Raw genomic sequence first — 20,144 nt, 5'->3', positions numbered from 1 at the left:
TTTATACATGATGATTGTATAGCTAAATGCTATTTTATTTCATATTATCAAAGATTATATCACTTACATGTGGGGCACCTGCACTTGATATAAAAAGATGCACTGGTTGTAGTCCATATTTTTCTTTCAAGTGTACTGCAACTGCAAAACTAACATATGATCCGAAACTGCATTGAAAAGAGAAGCCAAATTAATCTGACTAAAAACGTATCTTTCAGGACACAATTAAACACAGTTAGAATCCCAACTCTAGTAAGGTACAATTACTCTGGTAAACATTCTTTGAAACAATAAAATAGTACCTTGGTGCAGTGTGTTATAAGTCTCTAATTACTAGAAGTAAATTGTTTAGAAAACAACAATTTAAAGAGTAATGATGCTAGTCAATTCACATGTAAAAGTGAAATCAGATTGCAGATCAGACCTAATACAGCACTTTTGCTTCTTTCACTGTTCCACTTTGCTTACAATATGACTGAATGCTTTGAATATTCCTTGAAAACTAAGTAACCTTCAAAATCCATTCGCTCTTCCATTGTTAGTGTAAGCAGCAATATTACTGTTAGGAGTAAACAGCATAATAGAAGTAATGATTATTACACTAATACACTTATTTGGAAGGTATCTGTACCTGAAAGGTTCTGACCCTGACCGATATACATAAACAACAAGAATTTCAAAAAAGCAACAGAGAAAGGATGGTCCAGTGGTTAGGGCACTAGCTTAGCCTGAGCGCAAGTCCCTGCTCTCCCACAGACTTACGTCGTGACCTTGACCAAGTCATTGATCGCATGCCCTGATTCTCATGGGTGACTTTAATTTTCCTGATATCTGCTGGGAGAGCAATACAGCGGTGCATAGACAATCCAGGAAGTTTTTGGAAAGCGTAGGGGACAATTTCCTGGTGCAAGTGCTAGGGGAGCCAACTAGGGGGAGCGCTTTTCTTGACCTGCTGCTCACAAACCGGGTAGAATTAGTGGGGGAAGCAAAAGTGGATGGGAATCTGGGAGGCAGTGACCATGAGTTGGTTGAGTTCAGGATCCTGACGCAGGGAAGAAAGGTAAGCAGCAGGATACGGACCCTGGACTTCAGGAAAGCAGACTTTGACTCCCTCAGGGAACAGATGGCCAGGATCCCCTGGGGGACTAACATGAAAGGGAAGGGAGTCCAGGAGAGCTGGCTGTATTTCAAGGAATCCCTGTTGAGGTTACAGGGACAAACCATCCCGATGAGTCGAAAGAATAGTAAATATGGCAGGCGACCAGCTTGGCTTAATGGTGAAATCCTAGCGGATCTTAAACATAAAAAAGAAGCTTACAAGAAGTGGAAGGTTGGACATATGACCAGGGAAGAGTATAAAAATATTGCTCGGGCATGTAGGAAAGATATCAGGAGGGCCAAATCGCACCTGGAGCTGCAGCTAGCAAGAGATGTCAAGAGTAACAAGAAGGGTTTCTTCAGGTATGTTGGCAACAAGAAGAAAGCCAAGGAAAGTGTGGGCCCCTTACTGAATGAGGGAGGCAAGCTAGTGACAGAGGATGTGGAAAAAGCTAATGTACTCAATGCTTTTTTTGCCTCTGTTTTCACTAACAAGGTCAGCTCCCAGACTGCTGTGCTGGGCAACACAAAATGGGGAAGAGATGGCCAGCCCTCTGTAGAGATAGAGGTGGTTAGGGACTATTTAGAAAAGCTGGACGTGCACAAGTCCATGGGGCCGGACGAATTGCATCCGAGAGTGCTGAAGGAATTGGCGGCTGTGATTGCAGAGCCCTTGGCCATTATCTTTGAAAACTCGTGGCGAACGGGGGAAGTCCCGGATGACTGGAAAAAGGCTAATGTAGTGCCCATCTTTAAAAAAGGGAAGAAGGAGGATCCTGGGAACTACAGGCCGGTCAGCCTCACCTCAGTCCCTGGAAAAATCATGGAGCAGGTCCTCAAAGAATCAATCCTGAAGCACTTAGAGGAGAGGAAAGTGATCAGGAACAGTCAGCATGGATTCACCAAGGGAAGGTCATGCCTGACTAATCTAATCGCCTTTTATGATGAGATTACTGGTTCTGTGGATGAAGGGAAAGCAGTGGATGTATTGTTTCTTGACTTTAGCAAAGCTTTTGACACGGTCTCCCACTGCATTCTTGTCAGCAAGTTAAGGAAGTATGGGCCGGATGAATGCACTATAAGGTGGGTAGAAAGCTGGCTAGATTGTCGGGCTCAACGGGTAGTGATCAATGGCTCCATGTCTAGTTGGCAGCCGGTGTCAAGTGGAGTGCCCCAGGGGTCGGTCCTGGGGCCCGTTTTGTTCAATATCTTCATAAATGATCTGGAAGATGGTGTGGATTGCACTCTCAGCAAATTTGCGGATGATACTAAACTGGGAGGAGTGGTAGATACGCTGGAGGGGAGGGATAGGATACAGAAGGACCTAGACAAATTGGAGGATTGGGCCAAAAGAAATCTAATGAGGTTCAATAAGGATAAGTGCAGGGTCCTGCACTTAGGATGGAAGAATCCAATGCACCGCTACAGACTAGGGACCGAATGGCTCGGCAGCAGTTCCGCGGAAAAGGACCTAGGGGTGACAGTGGACGAGAAGCTGGATATGAGTCAGCAGTGTGCCCTTGTTGCCAAGAAGGCCAATGGCATTTTGGGATGTATAAGTAGGGGCATAGCGAGCAGATCGAGGGACGTGATCGTTCCCCTCTATTCGACACTGGTGAGGCCTCATCTGGAGTACTGTGTCCAGTTTTGGGCCCCACACTACAGGAAGGATGTGGATAAATTGGAAAGAGTACAACGAAGGGCAACGAAAATGATTAGGGGTCTAGAGCACATGACTTATGAGGAGAGGCTGAGGGAACTGGGATTGTTTAGTCTGCAGAAGAGAAGAATGAGGGGGGATTTGATAGCTGCTTTCAACTACCTGAAAGGGGGTTTCAAAGAGGATGGCTCTAGACTGTTCTCAATGGTAGCAGATGACAGAACGAGGAGTAATGGTCTCAAGTTGCAATGGGGGAGGTTTAGATTGGATATTAGGAAAAACTTTTTCACTAAGAGGGTGGTGAAACACTGGATTGCGTTACCTAGGGAGGTGGTAGAATCTCCTTCCTTAGAGGTTTTTAAGGTCAGGCTTGACAAAGCCCTGGCTGGGATGATTTAACTGGGACTTGGTCCTGCTTTGAGCAGGGGGTTGGACTAGATGACCTTCTGGGGTCCCTTCCAACCCTGATATTCTATGATTCTATGATTCTATGATTTAGTCTCTCTGTGTGTTCATTCCCTCTCTGTAAAATGGGGCTAGTAGACTTCCCTGACCCACAGGGGTGTTGTGAGGTTGAACACAGTAAAGATTATGAAGTGCTACAATGATGGGGGCCATATAGATCCCAATGAGAGATCATGGCCATAAACAAACAGATCTCAGAAGTGGCATAATTTGTCCCCCCCATCAGTGCCACTGATGTACTTTGGCATCTTGTGTGGCACGCATTCTAAAGACAGGTTGCTGACTGAAAGTACTCTGCCTCAATGGGACTGTGCCGATGTACACCAGCAGAGGGTCTGGCCTGCAGGGTGAAACAGTGAGCAGTTCCAAGTCTGTTTGTTTCACATGTCACTCTCAGAGATAAGGCCGAACACTGTGCAGCCCAGAGAGTGGTCATTTATTAGTTAAGGCTTTATGTTATACGTGCTTTGACAAGTATAAGCTCTGTAATATATACTAGCTGACAGTTGGCTTTCAAGGATATCCCAAAGCAGGTCATTGCAGTAAAACACCAAGGTGTGGATTACTATGGAGAGATCTCCATTCAGAACAAGTAATCTTCCAAATATTTTGAAAATGGAAAAAGCCCCTTTTGACCTCCACCACAGTATGGGCCTCCATATTCCACTTATGGTCATAACTGACTGCCCAGTCATGAATCCAGTTCTGTAAATCCCATTAAGAGAGAGGAGAGCTACAGAGGAAGCAATATGCTCCAGAAGTTTTCCACTATCAAGAAGTAATAGCTCAGTCTTATCTGCACTGTCCCACATCCATCCTTGCAAATTCAGTTAGGCAGGAAAGGAATTGCTCAGTTGCAGGGACACAGTAATGTAGATCTGGGCATACTGCAGATATCTGAGGGTGGGTATCATATCAGTTCTCCAAGTGGTTCCACTTGTACGCGGAACAAAGATGACAAATGATCACCACTAGAATCCATATAGACGTGATTTCAGGGTAGGTGTGTAATCACCCAAGCCCCACATCTGCAAGTAGATCTACTCTGGAACGATCCTGTCCTCCTCTGCTATTCCACACCGTAGGACAAACAACTTCTTCCGGTTGATGGTTTCAAAAGTACTCAGCAGATTTTTCTACTGGTAACATCAGACTGTTTCACAGAAATGACAGATACTACATACCACTTGGCTATACCACAGCCCCAGCTGGACTGGTATATATCAAATAGTCCCCTTCCATGCGTATGCTCATGAAGTACACCCAGTTCAGGCACCATGCCTTATCAAAAAAGGAAGGACAGAGTCCAGGTAATACCTAAGCAACAGGATATTGAACAAATACATAATAGAGAATAACTGGCTAGATGATAGTACTCCAGAAAAGGAGCTGGGGGTTATAGTGAATCACAAATTGAATATGAGTCACAATGGAAAAGCCCCTTTCATAGCTCTAGTGTCTAGGGATGTGCTGCTGTAGCACTTGTAGTGTAGATCTACCCTATGATTGTGTTTCAGCAAGTCCAGCACTCTGCACTCACCTCTGGGGAGAGAGCTAAGTAAGTCACTATCTACACTGTGCACCTTACCAAGGCGCAGCTGTGCTGCTGTAGTCACGCCATTGTAAGGTGCGCTGTGTACCCGTTCTTTACAAAATAAAACCACCCCCAACGGGGAGGAGGGGTAGTTTCATTGCTGCAAGCGTGGCTCCTGCTGACAGAGCGCTGTCCACACTGGCATTTTTCGTTGTTAAAACTTTTGTTGTTTTTTCACACCCCTGAGTGACAAAGGTTTTAACAACAAAAGTGCCAGTGTAGACAAAAGCCTAAGTATCCAACAACAGATTTTAGGCTCCTTTGCCACATATTTAAAAAGATTTTTTTACCTGTGACCAAAAAATGCAAAAGGTTTCTCTTGCAAGTCGTGAAGCAAAACACTAGTAATGTCATTAATGATAGTTTTCATGTCTTTTGCAAAAGGTTCATTAACACGAGATTCTCTTCCAGGAAGCCTTATAGAATACACTAGAGGAGGAAAGAAAATTATAGTCATTTCAGGTCACTATAAAATTTCATGCCTTTAAATTACTAAAACAGAAATTAACCACACATTTTTTATTTACTTTGCAGAAAGCAAATATTAACAGCCAGTTACATAAAGGAAGGTTTTTACATTAGTGACAATAATAATTAGGTGAAGTTTTAACCCTGTGGTCAAAATGAAAAGGGCTTCACTCAAGGGCTTGGTATTAATTTTTTTATTCCCATCTATTATTTGTCCAGTTTATTTGGATTGAAAGATCTTTGGAGCAAGGACTGTCTCTTACTAGGGGTCTTGACAGCAACCCTAGCACATGGGCCCCTAATCTTAATTTGGGCTTCTAGGCATTATTGTAATATAAATAATAATCAACATTATAGTTGAAGAATAACTAGTATGAATGTTCTCTATAAAATACCTTCTCGCTAGAATCCTAACTCTATTGGTAACTCTTTTGCACACCCTGTATTTCAATCTTTTTTTCTTTGCAGGCTTTTCACTTATTACCCACAGTAGAACTTGGAATCATGATATTTATTGACATGGTTGTTTGTTCCTTTCAGAAGCTTGGTCTTCAAAGGACCATCCCTGGATTTTTACTGTACTGTTATATAGGGCAACTGAACAATGGGATAGATTGTAAAAATATGTTACTGTTTCTTCATTCTCCTTTTCATAGGATGTGTCCTTCAAAGGTCACATGGAAGCAGGAGGGTCACGCCCACCAAGAACAAAAAATATTTTATTTAAAATAAGCCACTACATAATACAATAGGTAGCAGGACAAAAATATAGGGTCAGGCCTTTTATAACTTTTTTGAGCACAGTTAAGATAGTTCTGAAAGTGCATGCTGCTCTCTGAATTTTACTCAACAGTAGTTGCAATTGTTCTGAGGGCCCCTTCTCCCAGTAGCTTTTATGGAAGTATTTCCATCTAAACAAAAAACTTTTTTTTACTTCAACGAAAATTGGATGTGACTGGCACAGCAATTCATTGGAGGTATTCAGAGTTTAGGGGACTGATTTTATTTCAATGCTAATGCTCTCGTGTAATGCCAGATGATTCTCTTTTCTTTGTGAAAGGTCTGGAAAATAGCCATGGCTTCTCCCCTTCAAAAAAGTGCAAGTATGAACCTTTTCCAGGGCTGATACAAGTGATAGCCATGGGAATTACTTCACTCTGTAACTAAATGCCATTTTACTGTTACAAAGCCACTGTGTGACATTGGTTTTGATACAGGGAATGTAGAATCATGCAGAGAAGTTTAGCTAACTGCAATTCATTCTGCACAGGAAAAAGGTATGCAGCTTCCCAGCATACTGAAATGAACTTTTAAATGTTCCTATTTGAGCATTTTTGCTGCATGTACATTTTTTAAAATATAACCAAACATTACTGTATTGCTGACCCATTTAACAGATCTGTTTCTAAACCAGTCAAGCCTGCTTTAGCTTTGAGAAAGAAATTTAATTGAAGGTAGATATATTCATGTATTGTACCCAGGCACTTGGAACCTGCTTTGCAATGGCATAAAAGTTGAGGGAACTCAACATCCCAATGGAGGCATTAAGCACCTTGCAAGGGGGAGTCATGGTAAGAACATTATTAGAAAGATAACTCAGGTCTCTTTACCATGCTGAGAATATTCTGTTTAAGATCTTACAACTCTGCATGTTAGTATCCTGTCCAGATGGCCCATCTTTATTAAATTGTACTTGTCATACACAAAAATTACTGACCTTCTATTGCGTTGTCAAAGTGTTTGCCCCATTGTGCAAAATGGTTAGCGCCACTTCCAGCCCAGGGGAAGCAAATCAGCCTATAAAGCGCATTAGGCCTTCTGTATAGACAAGCAACAACTTTCTCCATTCTTGAGGAAAACAAAAAGAAATCACATTTGTTTGTTTTTTTACATTAAAGACTAGATTAGACTTCATTTAGTTCAAAACAGGCCTATATTTTCCGTTGTCGAAACTGCTAGCACTGTGTCACCTGCCTGTTGGGAAAAAAAAAAAGTCTTTATTTTTTTAAAAAATTCCAGCAGGCTGATCCTAAAGCATTTGTCAACGTGCAAGGGAGAGGAGAAGACCATCTGAATTTCTCAGTTGCCTATTTTTACAGGAAGTTGCGTCCTATTAAAATAACCTGTAGCACTGGTAAAAAAGAAAAATAGCATCGATACAAATTGGAAATCCAAACTGGAATCCCTGAACCATTATTTGAAAGCCCAAATCAATATAATACATTTTCAAGCTTCCATTTCTTAGGGATGGATACAGATTAGCCTCTAGTAGAAGTGAAATCAACATCACCATATTTTTTCCTCTCAGTCTCCTGGTGGAAAAAAAGCAACAAAGGTAATGTTTTCTATTCCAGGTCTTGATAATAGGATGAAAGTGGAAAAAGTTTTAGTTTAATAATTTCTACTAATTGTCCCACTGACCAGTTTTATAATCTTTGTTCATTGGTTGATGATTGCTCTAAAGTAGTTGTCAGTTGCAAATTTGAACTAATGAATGAACATGAAGATTAATTTAATAACTACAGCGAGTGACAACAATTGTTTATTTATTTCTCTACCTTATGGAAGGGGACAGCACGCATATCCATCACCTTTCACAGTCCAAAGTGTACTGATCAGGCCTACGGTATACATACTTAGTAAGTACCAAAGGCTAGTAAAGATTAAGTTACACTCAGACACATTGATCAACCTGCAAACTAAGCACAACTTGGACGAATATTTGTTATGAGTATTTCCTGTATTATTGAGAAGGAAAATTAGCTGGTTTTAGCACTGAGTGTAAAGACCATTGGAACAATTCTTACTTTTGTTTTCTGATTTCTTCGTCTCTACTCTTGCTGCTTTGATTTGCGAACATCAGTAGTGAGGGTGATCATAGTATCATAAAAAGAAAAGGAGTACTTGTGGCACCTTAGAGACTAACAAATTTATTAGAGCATAAGCTTTCGTGAGCTACAGCTCACTTCATCGGATGCATTTGGTGGAAAAAACAGAGGAGAGATTTATATACACACACACAGAGAACATGAAACAATGGGTTTATCATACACACTGTAAGGAGAGGTTTCAGAGTAGCAGCCGTGTTAGTCTGTATTCGCAAAAAGAAAAGGAGTACCCGTGGCACCTTAGAGACTAACAAATTTATTAGAGCATAAGCTTTCGTGAGCTACAGCTCACTTCATCGAATGCATCCGATGAAGTGAGCTGTAGCTCACGAAAGCTTATGCTCTAATAAATTTGTTAGTCTCTAAGGTGCCACGGGTACTCCTTTTCTTTTTACTGTAAGGAGAGTGATCACTTAAGATAAGCCATCACCAACAGCAGGGGGGGTAAAGGAGGAAAACCTTTCATGGTGACAAGCAGGTAGGCTAATTCCAGCAGTTAACAAGAATATCAGAGGAACAGTGGGGGGTGGGGTGGGAGGGAGAAATACCATGGGGAAATAGTTTTACTTTGTGTAATGACTCATCCATTCCCAGTCTCTATTCAAGCCTAAGTTAATTGTATCCAGTTTGCAAATTAATTCCAATTCAGGGCCTAATCACATCAGCCACACTATCAGAGGCTCGTTCACCTGCGCATCTACCAATGTGATATATGCCATCATGTGCCAGCAATGCCCCTCTGCCATGTACATTGGCCAAACTGGACAGTCTCTACGTAAAAGAATGAATGGACACAAATCAGACGTCAAGAATTATAACATTCAAAAACCAGTTGGAGAACACTTCAATCTCTCTGGTCACTCGATCACAGACCTAAGAGTGGCTATACTTCAACAAAAAAGCTTCAAAAACAGACTCCAACGAGAGACTGCTGAATTGGAATTAATTTGCAAACTGGATACAATTAACTTAGGCTTGAATAGATATGTATGATAAACCCATTGTTTCATGTTCTCTGTGTGTGTGTATATAAATCTCTCCTCTGTTTTTTCCACCAAATGCATCCGATGAAGTGAGCTGTAGCTCACGAAAGCTTATGCTCTAATAAATTTGTTAGTCTCTAAGGTGCCACAAGTACTCCTTTTCTTTTTGCGAATACAGACTAACACGGCTGCTACTCTGAAACATAGTATCATAGAATATCAGGGTTGGAAGGGACCTCAGGAGATCATCAAGTCTAACCCCCTGCTCAAAGCAGGACCAATCCCCAACTAATGATTGCGCACTAGTTATAGTGTACAAGGGGAATGCTCTGTCAGTGTGTTATTTACTTCTCCCAGTTTGATACCTCAATTCCACCAATATCCAAACACAGGGGATATCTTTGAATGTAAGGACCTTCTACAGCTACATGCTACTGGAGCATCACCTGTTATAAAGGAGAAATAGATTAGAAGCTATACTGATGAAAGAACTTGTGTGCTGGACATATGTACAGTTATTGTTGTGGAGGCCACCTATAGGGCCCAATTCTCTTCTTTTTTGCACCAGTTTTGTAACAACATATGCCCATTCTATTCAATGGAGTTACTCCCAATTTACACAGGAGTCAATGACAGAAGAACCAGGTCTTCTCCACTGTTTCTTCAACCAAAGATCAATGCTTGGAAAAAAAAAAGTTTACTGGTTCCAAAAGTATTTATACTGGTCTGCTAGACTGTTTATAGTCGAGGTAAGTAATGAGATGTTAAACTGAAAAAATCATCAAATGAAAAAGAATTGGGGTCATGATTTTTTATGTTTCTTTATGGTCAATGTTTGGGGTTTTTTTGTTTGGTTTGTTTTCTGTGTTTTTGGTTGACTGGGATTTTGGGGGAAAGGATTTTTAAAATTTATTTTTTGCTTGCCTTGTCTGCTCTGAATCTCTGTGGAAAAATGAAGAACTGGTACAATTATGACATCACAAGAGACAATTAACTGAAAGCCAAACAAATGAGCTGGGAAGTGATTTTTAGTGAGACTATTTAAAACTTTGCCTTTTGTTCCCTTTCTTATCACTTATTCATCTTCTATGTCAAATAAGCACTTGCTGAATTTTTAACTTTCTTCCACCGCCTGTCCTAATGATTTAAGAGGTGAAAGAGCTCTGAGTCCAGATCTGAAAACGCTTAATGAGCCTTCCACCAAAAATCAGGAAAGATCAGACTTGATCCTGATATTTCTAAGACAGGGAACACATGGACAAAAATGTTTTAGTCTTCTTTATACACCCTGGAGAAATTAAAAAGGGCACAAGTGCAATTAAAAAACTTTTTCAGGTCAACTTGAATCTCTGATTCTAATGATTAGGAAGGCATCTCAGTTGCTACGTGAGAGGGAGACAGATTTGAAAGGCATCTCAGTTGCTGTGTGAGAGGGACACAGATAGCAATCAGATTATAAGATATTAAAGGTCCCATATTCTGCAGCCTGCTGAAGATGCTTTGGAAAGCAGAGAATCCATCAAACTCTGATACTTGGAACAGCCTCCCTCCTCCATGCACACTTGGAAACCTCACTCTCCACCTCCAACCCAGCCTTCAAAATGCACTTCTTTGATCTATAATTCCACCACTAATCTCTGTTTGGGTGGCCTCTATTGTCACTCCCACACTTTTTAAACTTTCATACTACAGTAGCTCCTAAAAGCGTCTACCAGGTTGGGTTCCATTGTGCTGGCCTTTGTACACACAAATAATAAATGACAATCCGTGCCCCTACACCTGATCCTGAATGGATTTAAAACAAAATAAAGCTATAACAAACAAGCGTAAAAATCAATTTAACCACTTTCCTCCTCTTCCTGTTTTGTCACCTCACTGCCGACATAGTGGTTTATAAAGTCTTTGCTTCTCTGTTTTGCTAAATTGTAACATTCATGGAATTGGGACTTTTTTTTAGGTCTATGAAGCATTATGGAAGCATATGGCTTCTAATTAGAAAACAACAACTAACACAACTACCCATACCTAAAGCTCCAACACACAGAGATTCCAATTAGGATGGGCAAACTCATTCTGTCACAATGGGAACTAGTCTGAACTTCTGCCATCTTTTAATGTTGTTTCAAATAAATGTTGTTTCAAAGACTCAGGCTCTTCCAGTGATTAAAGGCTTCATATTTCCCAAGAGCACATGAAGCCAGAATTCTTGACATCCCATCTCAGCTCTGCCACTGACTTGCTGTGTGGTTTTGTGGCAAGTCACTTGTCCTATCTGTACCTATTCCTCCACTTGTGAATTAGGGCTATTACTATTTCCTCCTCACACTGGGTTTCTGAGGTTTTCAATAATAATCTTTCATTCAAAGATCTGTACGTTCTTTACAAAGGTGTGTAAACAAGTCAGTGGCAGAGTGACGAGTAAGACCAAAGCCCAGTGATGAGCTGCCAAAATCTTAACAATTGGTTCTCTTCTCACCCCACGAGGGGGTCGTTGCCCACCCCTGTCCCCCGAGATTCCTGCCCCATCCAACCCCCCTCCTCTGTCCCCTGACTGCCCCCAGAACCGGGCAGGAGGGTCTTGTGGGCCACCGTAGTGGGTGCCCCACCCAGAGGAACCTGTCCGGGGGTGCTTACCTGGGGCAGCTCCCAGGAAGAATCCGGCAGGTCCCTCTGGCTCCTAGGGGCGGGGGAGCTTAGCTGGGGGGGAGCAGGGGAAGCAGCTGCTTCCCCCACCAATCACATCAAAAGTGGTGCCTTAGGCACCAACTCCCTGGGTGCTCCAGGGCTGGAGCACCCACGGGGAAAATTTGGTGCAGAGCCCCCACCGGCAGCTCCCCGCCCCACGCCCAGCCCCAGCTCACCTCCGCTCCGCCTCCACAAGCACTGCCCCACTCTGCTTCTCAATGCCCGCCCCCCCGAATCAGCTGTTCAGCAGGAAGCCTGGGAGGGCTGAGAAGCAGGCGGCAGCTTCGCGCTCAGGCCCAGGGAGGTGGAGGTGAGCTGGGGCGGGGAGCGGTTCCCCTGTGCCCCCCCCAAGTTACCTGCTGCGGCGTGGGCGGCCCTCCTCGCACCCCCCCCAGCTCACCTCCGCTCCGCCTCCGCAGGTCTGAGTGCGAAGCCGCCGCCTGCTTCTCAGCCAGCCCCGGCTTCCCGCACGAACAGCTGATTGGCGGGAAGCCTGGGGGAGGGGGAGAAGCAGAGGTGGAGACGGAGCGGAGGTGAGCTGGGGCCAGGGGTGGGGCGGGGAGCTGCCGGTGAGTGCTCTGCACCCACCAAATTTCCCCTTGGGTGCTCCAGCCCTGGAGGACCCATGGAGTCGGCGTTATTAAATTTAGAAGCCCTTTTAGAACCGGTTGTCCCTTGTGGAACAACCGGTTCTAAAAGGGCTTCTAAATTTAACAACCGGTTCTAGCGAACCGGTGCAAACCAGCTCCAGCTCACCACTGCCAAAGCCTCACGATCATGCCAAACCCATCTATCTCTTTATTGCTAGTATTCTAAACTGTGGGAGCTATTTTATTCAATAACAATACTTTCTGACTGTGTTCTTAACCTCTCAGCATTTTGCCTTGAGCCACTTTGCTGTGCGGTAAACCCACTCCAGCATAATTTGCTTCCATTCTGCAGCATATTGCCAGCATTTATGAACTAATGATCGGTGTCAGTTAAGTAAACAAAGGCATTCTAAGTTTCTTCTAGCCTTCTCCCATCAACCAATTGGATCACAGTTTCAGACCTGGAATTTGGCAGGTCATTAATGTAATTTTGATTCTGGAGTGACTGGCTGCATACTGTGATGGAATCCTAGTTGGCTGGTTTGTGCTGCCCTGGTGCTAGTTCTGCTAAACTACATATGGCTTGCCTTAGAGTAACCAGACACATAGGACACTGGAGAAATGCAAGGGTATTACACTGTCTATAAAAATCATTTCCATACATTTCACCCTTGGGTTTTACTAACTGTAAATGTTCTTAATATGTTTTAAACACCTTTTCTACTTGCTGTAGCAATCTTAACAATATGGTAACTCTATATGTGAGTGTGTGTGTGTGTGTAAGAGAGTGCACATCTCTGTCAGTCTTTCTAAGGTATATAAACGAAATATGCCTTACAGAATACACCCAGCAAGTGGCTGATGCTAACCCACACAGGGAATGTAGTGTGCAACATATTCAAATATAAAGCCCAGTGAATGAAGATAGCCCATGCACACCATCCATTAGGGAAGGAAAAAGATTTAATTTTTTTAGACAAGCGAGAAAAGGGAGATGGAAGATCAATTTTTGAAATTGCTTTATATTCAAATATCAGTAAAAGGATGCTTAAAACATAAAAAGCCAGTGTATTTGTTTTGAGCTGAGAGGAAAAAACATGTAAAAAAATTAATGCAAACAATTATGTTACTACAATATCAAGGGCTAGATTCTGCCGCTCTTAATTGTGGTGAGTAGTGCCTTACTCTACAACTAATCACAAGGATTTTTAGTTTTCTGATCTTCAGCATTCAGCCTGATCTCTGGCACACAGTAACTGTGGTGATCCTGTATATCCCCAGACCCACTAGGGAAGGGTGGGGTTAGAGGTCTGCCCAGTAGTTTTAAAGATTTAAATAGTTCTGCTCCTCTGCTGTGTTAATTAGGGGTCACTCTGTAACTATCACTGCTGAACATCAGTTTACATAGGATGAAAATTTAGCCCCTGCACAATAGTGTTTGCACAACTCTTAAATCCCATTTAAACTGTAAAATTAGAGCTTGAATGGGATTTAAGTGCTTCATAGGCCTTGTTCTGCCCCCCTGAAATCCACCCACAAGAGACTGCAAGTGGCTGTGGAGGGAGAAAGGGGTCCTCCTAAAAGGCATGCTTCGCACCCTATGGGGATGCTGGGAGAGAGCAGTTCTTGGGAAGTCACAAGCATCAGAGCTTCATTTTCACAACCTGGCATGCAGGCCACAGCTGGCTGCTCTAAAGAAATACCAGCTGATTTTGCACTAGTGCCTGGGACAAGGAGACAGTTAAGCACCTTTGTTATTTAAAATAAATACAAGGGATATGGCAGACTTTTGTCCATATAACGATAGTGTTCTTCAGCACCCATAGGGTGTTTGAGTAATGTTGATTACCTGACATGTACCCTGTATGTAGAAGGAGGCAGCCACTTGGGTTTGTGTGTAAAGATTTTATTATCATCCTATGTCATCCTGTCACTGCCCTTTACAAAAAGCCCAGCTATCAATCAACTATGTTTCTATAACACACATTGTAGAAAAACACACACTGGCAGTGGGGAAAAATCACAGTGGTGGCCACACCCCCTTAAAGAGGAAAGTACAACAAGATATTTTCGGAGGTGGAACATCCTCATACTCATCTCTTTGGAAGTTTCACCTTACAGGGGCCTGAAAGGAAGATTAGATGTTATCAATGATTTATAGAAGAGCATCAATGATTTATAGAAGAGCAACCAACCTAACAAAAACAGGTTTCAGAGTAGCAGCCGTGTTAGTCTGTATTCGCAAAAAGAAAAGGAGTACTTGTGGCACCTTAGAGACTAACAAATTTATTAGAGCATAAGCTTTCGTGAGCTACAGCTAACTTCATCGGATGCATTTGGTGGAAAAAACAGAGGAGAGATTTATATACACACACACAGAGAACATGAAACAATGGGTTTATCATACACACTGTAAGGAGAGTGATCACTTAAGATAAGCCATCACCAACAGCAGGGGGGGGAAAGGAGGAAAACCTTTCATGGTGACAAGCAGGTAGGCTAATTCCAGCAGTTAACAAGAATATCAGAGGAACAGTGGGGGGTGGGATGGGAGGGAGAAATACCATGGGGAAATAGTTTTACTTTGTGTAATGACTCATCCATTCCCAGTCTCTATTCAAGCCTAAGTTAATTGTATCCAGTTTGCAAATTAATTCCAATTCAGCAGTCTCTCGTTGGAGTCTGTTTTTGAAGCTTTTTTGTTGAAGTATAGCCACTCTTAGGTCTGTGATCGAGTGACCAGAGAGATTGAAGTGTTCTCCAACTGGTTTTTGAATGTTATAATTCTTGACGTCTGATTTGTGTCCATTCATTCTTTTACGTAGAGACTGTCCAGTTTGGCCAATGTACATGGCAGAGGGGCATTGCTGGCACATGATGGCATATATCACATTGGTAGATGCGCAGGTGAACGAGCCTCTGATAGTGTGGCTGATGTGATTAGGCCCTATGATGGTATCCCCTGAATAGATATGTGGACAGAGTTGGCAACGGGCTTTGTTGCAAGGATAGGTTCCTGGGTTAGTGGTTCTGTTGTGTGGTGTGTGGTTGCTGGTGAGTATTTGCTTCAGATTGGGGGGCTGTCTGTAAGCAAGGACTGGTCTGTCTCCCAAGATCTGAGAGAGTGATGGCTCGTCCTTCAGGATAGGTTGTAGATCCTTGATGATGCGTTGGAGAGGTTTTAGTTGGGGGCTGAAGGTGATGGCTAGTGGCGTTCTGTTGTTTTCTTTGTTGGGCCTGTCCTGTAGTAGGTGACTTCTGGGTGGCTATACTTCAACAAAAAAGCTTCAAAAACAGACTCCAACGAGAGACTGCTGAATTGGAATTAATTTGCAAACTGGATCCAATTAACTTAGGCTTGAATAGAGACTGGGAATGGATGAGTCATTACACAAAGTAAAACTATTTCCCCATGTTTTCCACCAAATGCATCCGATGAAGTGAGCTGTAGCTCACGAAAGCTTATGCTCTAATAAATTTGTTAGTCTCTAAGGTGCCACGGGTACTCCTTTTCTTTTTGCGAATACAGACTAACACGGCTGCTACTCTGAAACCTATTTCCCCATGGTATTTCTCCCTCCCACCCCACCCCCCACTGTTCCTCTGATATTCTTGTTAACTGCTGGAATTAGCCTACCTGCTTGTCACCATGAAAGGTTTTCCTCCTTTCCCCCCCCTGCTGTTGGTGATGGCTTATCTTAAGTGATCACTCTCCTTACAGTGTGTATGATAAACCCATTGTTTCATGTTCTCTGTGTGTGTGTATATAAATCTCTCCTCTGTTTTTTCCACCAAATGCATCCGATGAAGTGAGCTGTAGCTCACGAAAGCTTATGCTCTAATAAATTTGTTAGTCTCTAAGGTGCCACAAGTACTCCTTTTCTTTTTGCTAACAAAAACAGTGTGTTTCCTTCACACTTGTCTAGCATGCTCCGAATCCAAGGAGGAAGAGTCAGAAGAGGAAGATCGTGACCTGGATCAGTTCAGGGAACAGAGGCTGCCAAGTGTGAGGCAACAGCATTCCCCACTAGGCAGGAAGGTATGTTGATGGAGGTGGAGAACTGTTTTCACCCTTGATGACTGGCTCATCAAAGTTAAAAGGCTGTCTCCCACCCAAGGAGTTTCTTCCTCCAGGGTCCTCTCCTCTTAGTAGCCACAAATGAACTCAGAAAGAACAGCAGCCAGCTTCCCTCTGAAGACACAGGATAAAGCGGGGCCCCGTCTGCAGTATGTTCTCCCTCTTCAGGGGATCTACACTGCTTCCCTCAGGCCAGGTGCCATGCCTGCTGTTGCTGTTGAGAAGCAGCATCCTTCATGAGGGCCTGGAGCTAGACAAGTGCAATGGAGTGCACAGTGCAAAGTACCGTTTTCCCTGAGGATCTCATCTCAGCTGCCTCTCACAGAAGTGGTGACAGGTGAGACCTTCTCCCTGAAGACACCTTCATGGGGAGTGAGTCTTCCCACTCCTGTTTCCATCATTCTCTTCCTTATTTGTCTTTCCTTCATCTCCTCCCTGTTTCCTCCAGTTCCCATATTCCCCTTTCTCCATCTCCCCATGTCAGTCTCTCTTCTTTTATTCTCCCCCCCAGTTCTGTCCCTCTTTCTTACCATGTTTCATCTTCCATCCACAAACCATTCAGACGAAAAACTGTAAGATGGCTGCTACCTTACTTCCTCTTTGTGAGACACAAAAATAGTAGTTATTAAAGGCCCAAAATTATTTCCCATAAACATTTGGACTTAAGCTTTGCTCATGTTAATGTTTATGACAACTGAATAATAAAGAGGTTATAACATGGCAAACCAAAATTCAATTTCTAATCTGTTGAAACTATTAATACAACTTGATATACACAGGTCGTGATTCTCCCTGGCCTTGCACCATGTGCAACTCATGCAGACATTTATATTTTCACCAAATCAGAATGGTGGCATTTTACCTCTACTTTGAACACATGTGAATGACTACGCACGATGCAAGGCAGTGGAAAAATCTGCCCAAAGTGTGACCGAAGGCTGTAGTTATCTTGACTTTCATGTATGTTTAAATTGACAAAATTATTAATTCTTTCCCATTAATATTTCTGAGGATGGGCCACCTCAACAGGAACCAGAAAAAGAAAGCCAAGAGAAAGTTTAACAGAAATAAAATATTAGCTGGGAGTGAGGGAGATGCAAACTGCTGCAGTAGGTTGCAGAATAGCTACTGCAGAGCTAACTATTGGAAGACAACATGCTGGGAAAGTCCCTGTGATCTTTCTGTATTAAATGCACATTTGGTATTATTTATTCTATTTTCATATAAAGAAACTAGAGTAATTGCTACCTCCTTCAGCCTCCCGGCTGATTGCCTCTCCCAGTCATCACCTCCTGAAGGGGACACTACTTCAACCTTCCCACAAACTGATCACATACCCCCACAATTGTGTCCCCTCCTTCAGGGAAACTCCTTGCTCCAGCCCCAATGATCAGTCAGGCCCCTCTCCTGCAAACAAAGGGGAACATGCCTCTTCTTCCAACTGATTTAAATTGTGCTGCCCCGGCACACAGTTTACATGTTATTAAGACATCACATTAGTCAGAATCCTTCCGCTGTTTTACCATTGCAATATTAGACACTTCAGATAAATCTTCCAGTCGTAGGCTTTCACCCTGCTCTCTGGCTTCTGCTCCGTCATTTCACAGGTTTGTCACCCTCCGGTTTCCCTTAACCCAATCATACCTCAATTAGCAAGATGACTTGAAATGCCTGTACACAGCAGCCTGGGGATTTCCTTTATTTTCAGTGTGCAGCATGAAGCAACAACAAGCCCAGCGGTGCACTGGCAAGCACTTGGAGCAAGATTAGCCTACCCAGGAAGAGATGGAGATGGTGTTCAGCTGACACAGCACCTGGCTTTAAGTCCTGTCTAGGTAGCGTAGGGGAGGAGCCAGAATGCTCACAAACGGCACCACAAACGGGAATGCAACAAGGGGTGGAAAAACAGAGCATCCTCAACTAGCAAACAAACGTGGAGCGCCCCACATAACACGAAGCATGTGACCAGGATATACAGGGGTCAGAATCATGTTCAGTCTCAATCCAAGGTATTTTAAAAGCTCACATGACACACACACAGCTAATAATATGGAAGAATGTCACATGCTTTAAGTCAAATAATATCTTTAGTTAACAGAGAGATTATAACATATATCATCTAAGTGCTGAAACAGTGCAATAAAGAGAACGAGCAGTAACACCCTAAATTTATATGTAATCTCATATTCTCCAGTAAAAAAGCCAATAATTACTCAGAAATACAAGTTGCTGTTAGAACTTCCTTTCTGTTACTGATTTTATAATATTTTTTCTTTTCAATGTAACTATGTAAGAAATAAATGAAGACAACAAAGAAGAAGAATTTAAGCGTAAAGACATTTAAAACTAATGGTCAAAATGGTCAAGCCGCTGTGGATTTTGATGCTTAACTTAAGGCACCCAAGTTTAACTGTTGTAACCAATATCTGTTTTGTTTGTTTTAAAAGTGTAAGTTTTTCCATTATTCTCCCTACATTTCTCTCCACCACTTCTAGGAAATTCAACACTTTGTGGAGTTTGCACATTATGGAAAACCCCAACCAACAAGCACAGCTGATATCCACAAGAGAGCCCCAGCCTTCTCCCCACTGCCACCTGCTATTCCTGTATCAGACCAGCAGAAGTAAATCAAGAAGGTGATTATATTAAAGCCTCTTACCCCATTTCTACTAACTATTTCAGTTTCCATGGAGACAGGAGCAGGAATGGATAAACTTTGTCAATGGCTGCTCATACTGAGCACTGCAAATGTTGGTTTCAACCAGCTCGTACACAGAAGGTTGGGAGTGAACAGTTTCAATGGGGTTTTATTTAGAGTGATTTGGATAAAAACAGTAGGGAATCCATTAAACCACACCTAACTTTTATAGGTGTCTGATCCAAGGGAGTGTGAATTGACTAACTAGTCCCAACTGGCACAGTTTTGCCTGCATATTGGAACTTTAGGCAATCAGATGCCTGCTTTCACAATGTGCATTTTATATTTAGATAATTTGAAAATACTCATACCTGAATGTTGGGTTCTACCCAGGGACCTGACACACCAAATTATAAAATTTGGCCCATAATTTAAGTGTTCTTAAACCTATGACCAATATAAATGTTTCCATAATGTAAAAAAAATGAAAATAGTTATGTTCAAACAAACACTGAAACAGTACCAAGAACCTGAAAGTGAAACTTTCTATAAACACAAATGAAACTGGCTTGAGTTTCATATTCCAAGCTGAGAAAAATGCAAAAAGCAAACAAAGATCATACTGTGAAATATGCTGGATTTTTAACAGTCATTCTTTTAATTCTCTCATGTAAGGTGTAATATGTACCATAGGCATGACAGCTGTTTACATATAACATATGATCTGTAAATTGACAGTGTCTCTTTAACTTTATATGGTGTAACTGCCAAGTTTTGTGCAACTCTATGTTCACAGATGAGAGTCACATGTGCAGCCATCTGTGGTGACCAATAGGCGCTGTTATCAGTCTGATGGTCTGTTTATCCAGGCTTATGTGCTGTGACAGAATGAACCTTGTATTCACACCCTACACTCTACTGTAATAATCTTTTGTGCAAAATATGCCTTGTAAGGTATCATTTAAAAGCTAAAAGAAAAGGAGTACTTGTGGCACCT

The 20,144-nt window shown here is 42.3% G+C and overlaps 1 protein-coding gene and 1 long non-coding RNA gene across 3 annotated transcripts in view; one reads left to right on the top strand and one right to left on the bottom strand.

Annotated features, from left to right (window-relative positions):
- Positions 1-19,300, bottom strand: part of OLAH (oleoyl-ACP hydrolase) — a 21,366-nt gene extending 2,066 nt beyond the window's left edge. Inside the window, exons 1-4 of one of the 2 annotated variants that reach the window (XM_043509380.1) lie at positions 19,169-19,300; positions 7,003-7,133; positions 5,108-5,246; positions 68-167 (exon numbers count right to left, since the gene is read on the bottom strand). In XM_043509380.1, coding sequence (XP_043365315.1) covers positions 68-167; positions 5,108-5,246; positions 7,003-7,133; positions 19,169-19,173 — 375 coding nt within the window. In that variant the 5' untranslated portion in view covers positions 19,174-19,300. Of the gene's footprint in view, positions 1-67; positions 168-5,107; positions 5,247-7,002; positions 7,134-18,153; positions 18,295-19,168 lie in introns of those variants that run through there. The other variant, XM_038393477.2, reaches the window with a different exon arrangement.
- Positions 16,327-20,144, top strand: LOC122459013. Its single transcript, XR_006279422.1, has 3 exons — positions 16,327-16,846; positions 18,218-18,518; positions 19,005-20,144. It is a non-coding gene; the product is annotated as an uncharacterized LOC122459013 (long non-coding RNA).

Source organism: Dermochelys coriacea, chromosome 2 (assembly GCF_009764565.3).
Source record: "Dermochelys coriacea isolate rDerCor1 chromosome 2, rDerCor1.pri.v4, whole genome shotgun sequence".
In the NCBI taxonomy this organism is placed as follows: Eukaryota; Metazoa; Chordata; order Testudines; family Dermochelyidae; genus Dermochelys; species Dermochelys coriacea.
This window is presented reverse-complemented; position numbering and strand designations above follow the sequence as displayed.